Genomic DNA, 2,591 nt, shown 5'->3' on the forward strand with positions numbered 1-2,591 from the left:
TCTTCAGCATCCAGTACAATATCCGTTCATTCATGAATGTGAAAAATTGGCCATGGATGAACCTGTACTTCAAAATCAAGCCTCTTTTGAAGAGTGCTGAGACTGAGAAGGAGCTCCAACAGATGAAGGAGAATTATGAGAAGATGCAATCAGACCTGGCTACTGCCCTGGCCAAGAAGAAGGAACTGGAGGAGAAGATGGTTTCCCTGCTGCAGGAGAAGAATGACCTGCAACTGCAAGTAGCATCTGTGAGTAGAGAACAGAATTTAAGGTAAACACAAGAAACTTGTGCTACAGAAAATGGACCAGACTCAGTGAATAGCTCCCTAAGCTTAACATGTCCTATGATAACTATTAATTTAGCCATACAGACTAATGAGCAGTGATAACTAACATGTCTTTGGGGTCATCAGGTGGGAACCTCCTTTCACCAGTGTTTCGTCTAGTTGGTCCCACGACACCTCCAGGAGGCTAGACAGTGATCACTGGCGTCCCAGAGTCACTCCCCTAATGCCAGATATCATTGCTCCTCACACCACGACTATTTTCTTTATCTTGCCTATGCTACCACAAACAACACCATCATCAACTCTGACAAAACACACTAGCAGATTCAGCAAACAAACTCCCCTAAACAGTTGGAGAAAGTGGCGGCCACTTTGAATGAGGGAGGTAGAGTCAAGGAGAGATGCCTTTTTGAGCTAAACTCTCCCCCGCCGGATTAGGCTGTGCTCTACCTCCCCCTACCCCCCCACTCTCCAAGACAATGAGGGAGGTAGAGCCAGGGAGAGGTGCCTTTTTGAGCTAAACTCTCCCCCGCCGGATTAGGCTGTGCTCTACCCCCCCACTCTCCAACACCACACCATGCAACTCACCTAAAACAAACAAACTCACTTAAACAGCCAAAGACACACTACACACCAATTCAAACAATACAAGCAAACAATACAGGCCACCTCACCTGGACTAACCACATGGTCTCAAAGAGGCTCACACAGGCCACACCCCCACTTAAAAACACTTCCTCTTCCTGGATTTCTTCCTTGCTTCTCCTAAGAGTCTGTCTATCCTAAGTGCTCCCCCTGCTGGGCCCCCAGCTACCATTACTTCTTCTCATCCAAATCCACTGACTGGATCTTGCTGCCTCATCTGACATGTCCTTTACAATTTTCCTCACACTCTGTCCACTTGCTCGTAACTCCCTTACCAAAGAGACAACAGACCTTGCTACAAATCCTCTACATCCTACTTCCACTGTACAAATCCTAACTTTCCATCCTCGCTGCTCTGCTTCTGCCCCTAACTCTGCATACCTGAGCTTTTTCCTTTCATATGCTTCTTCAACTAAGGCCTCCCACGGAACAGTCAGCTCTATGAAATATACTTTCATTCTACTCCTACACCACAAGACTATGTCAGGCTTTAGTTTTGTACTGGCTATTTCCTGGGGAACAACAAGCTTTCTTCCTAAATCTACCTGCATTTCCCAATCACAAGCACCCTCTAAGCTGCCTTGCCTCCTTGTTGTCTTACCAACTTTCTCTCCCTCTTGAACAAACTTGATTGCAACTGTCTTTATTTTAGGCCCTCCTAAATTTGCCTGCCTCCGTAACTCTTCAATTCCTGCAGCTAAGCTTTTTAAAACCTGGTTATGTCGCCACGTATACCTGCCTTGCGACAGACTAACCTTACAGCCTGACAAAATATGCTTTAAAGTTGCGGTACCTGAACACAATGAACATAGTGGGTCTCCATTTACCCCGAATTTTAGGTTCTGGGGAGTTGGCAATACATCATAAGTTGCCCCTATCAAAAATCTAATACTACTTTCCTCCATACAACATAGCTCTTTCCAGCTAAGCTTTTTCTTGTCTACACCTTCCAAATTCACCCACTGTCCCTGCTTAGCCTTGGCCACTGCCTTTGCACCCCTTAATATTTCCTTATGTCTACGAACCTGCTCCACAACTAGCTTTCTCTTCTCCTTGGGACCCGAAATATAAGTGACATCGGGTCAATTGAAAAAAAAAACTATACAGTCGGATCCTTTTCAGTCAGATGTTCTGTGTGTGTCTAAATACTAAAAAATACCACGTATATGCTCAAAATATAGGAAGGTGAGAACCTATCAGATGCTGAGGAAAGGTGTGAAGGGCTCATTAAAAGCAAAATCCAGCTCGAGGCCAAACTCAAAGAGACAACTGAGAGACTGGAGGATGAAGAGGAAATCAATGCTGAGCTGACTGCCAAGAAGAGGAAGCTGGAGGATGAATGCTCTGAGCTGAAGAAGGACATTGATGACTTGGAGCTCACCTTGGCTAAAGTGGAGAAGGAGAAACATGCCACTGAAAACAAGGTTCGGTTCATTTAAGTTGAAACCAAAATATATGTACATTCATTATTTAGATATATGGTTGACATTCAAATGAGCCTTTCATACAATTTTCAGGTGAAAAACCTCACAGAGGAGATGGCATCTCAAGATGAGTCTATTGCCAAGTTGACCAAGGAGAAGAAAGCACTCCAAGAGGCCCACCAGCAAACACTGGATGATCTCCAGGCAGAGGAAGACAAAGTCAACACTCTGACCA

The 2,591-nt window shown here is 44.8% G+C and overlaps 2 protein-coding genes across 2 annotated transcripts in view; both read left to right on the top strand.

Moving 5' to 3' along the window:
* Nucleotides 1-2,591, top strand: part of LOC111653721 (myosin heavy chain, fast skeletal muscle) — a 21,630-nt gene that overhangs the window by 6,463 nt on the left and 12,576 nt on the right. The window lies entirely within an intron of this gene.
* LOC147819204 (uncharacterized) lies at nt 7-2,590 on the top strand (the record flags this gene model as incomplete). Its single annotated transcript, XM_087173470.1, has 3 exons — nt 7-248; nt 2,114-2,356; nt 2,450-2,590. Coding segments are annotated over exons 1-3 (600 nt in total), but the record flags the coding sequence as incomplete, so codon positions are not given.

Source organism: Seriola lalandi, unplaced genomic scaffold, assembly GCF_002814215.2.
Source record: "Seriola lalandi dorsalis isolate HSWRI2012SDOR001 ecotype SW California unplaced genomic scaffold, Sedor1 jcf7180002054240, whole genome shotgun sequence".
In the NCBI taxonomy this organism is placed as follows: Eukaryota; Metazoa; Chordata; class Actinopteri; order Carangiformes; family Carangidae; genus Seriola; species Seriola lalandi.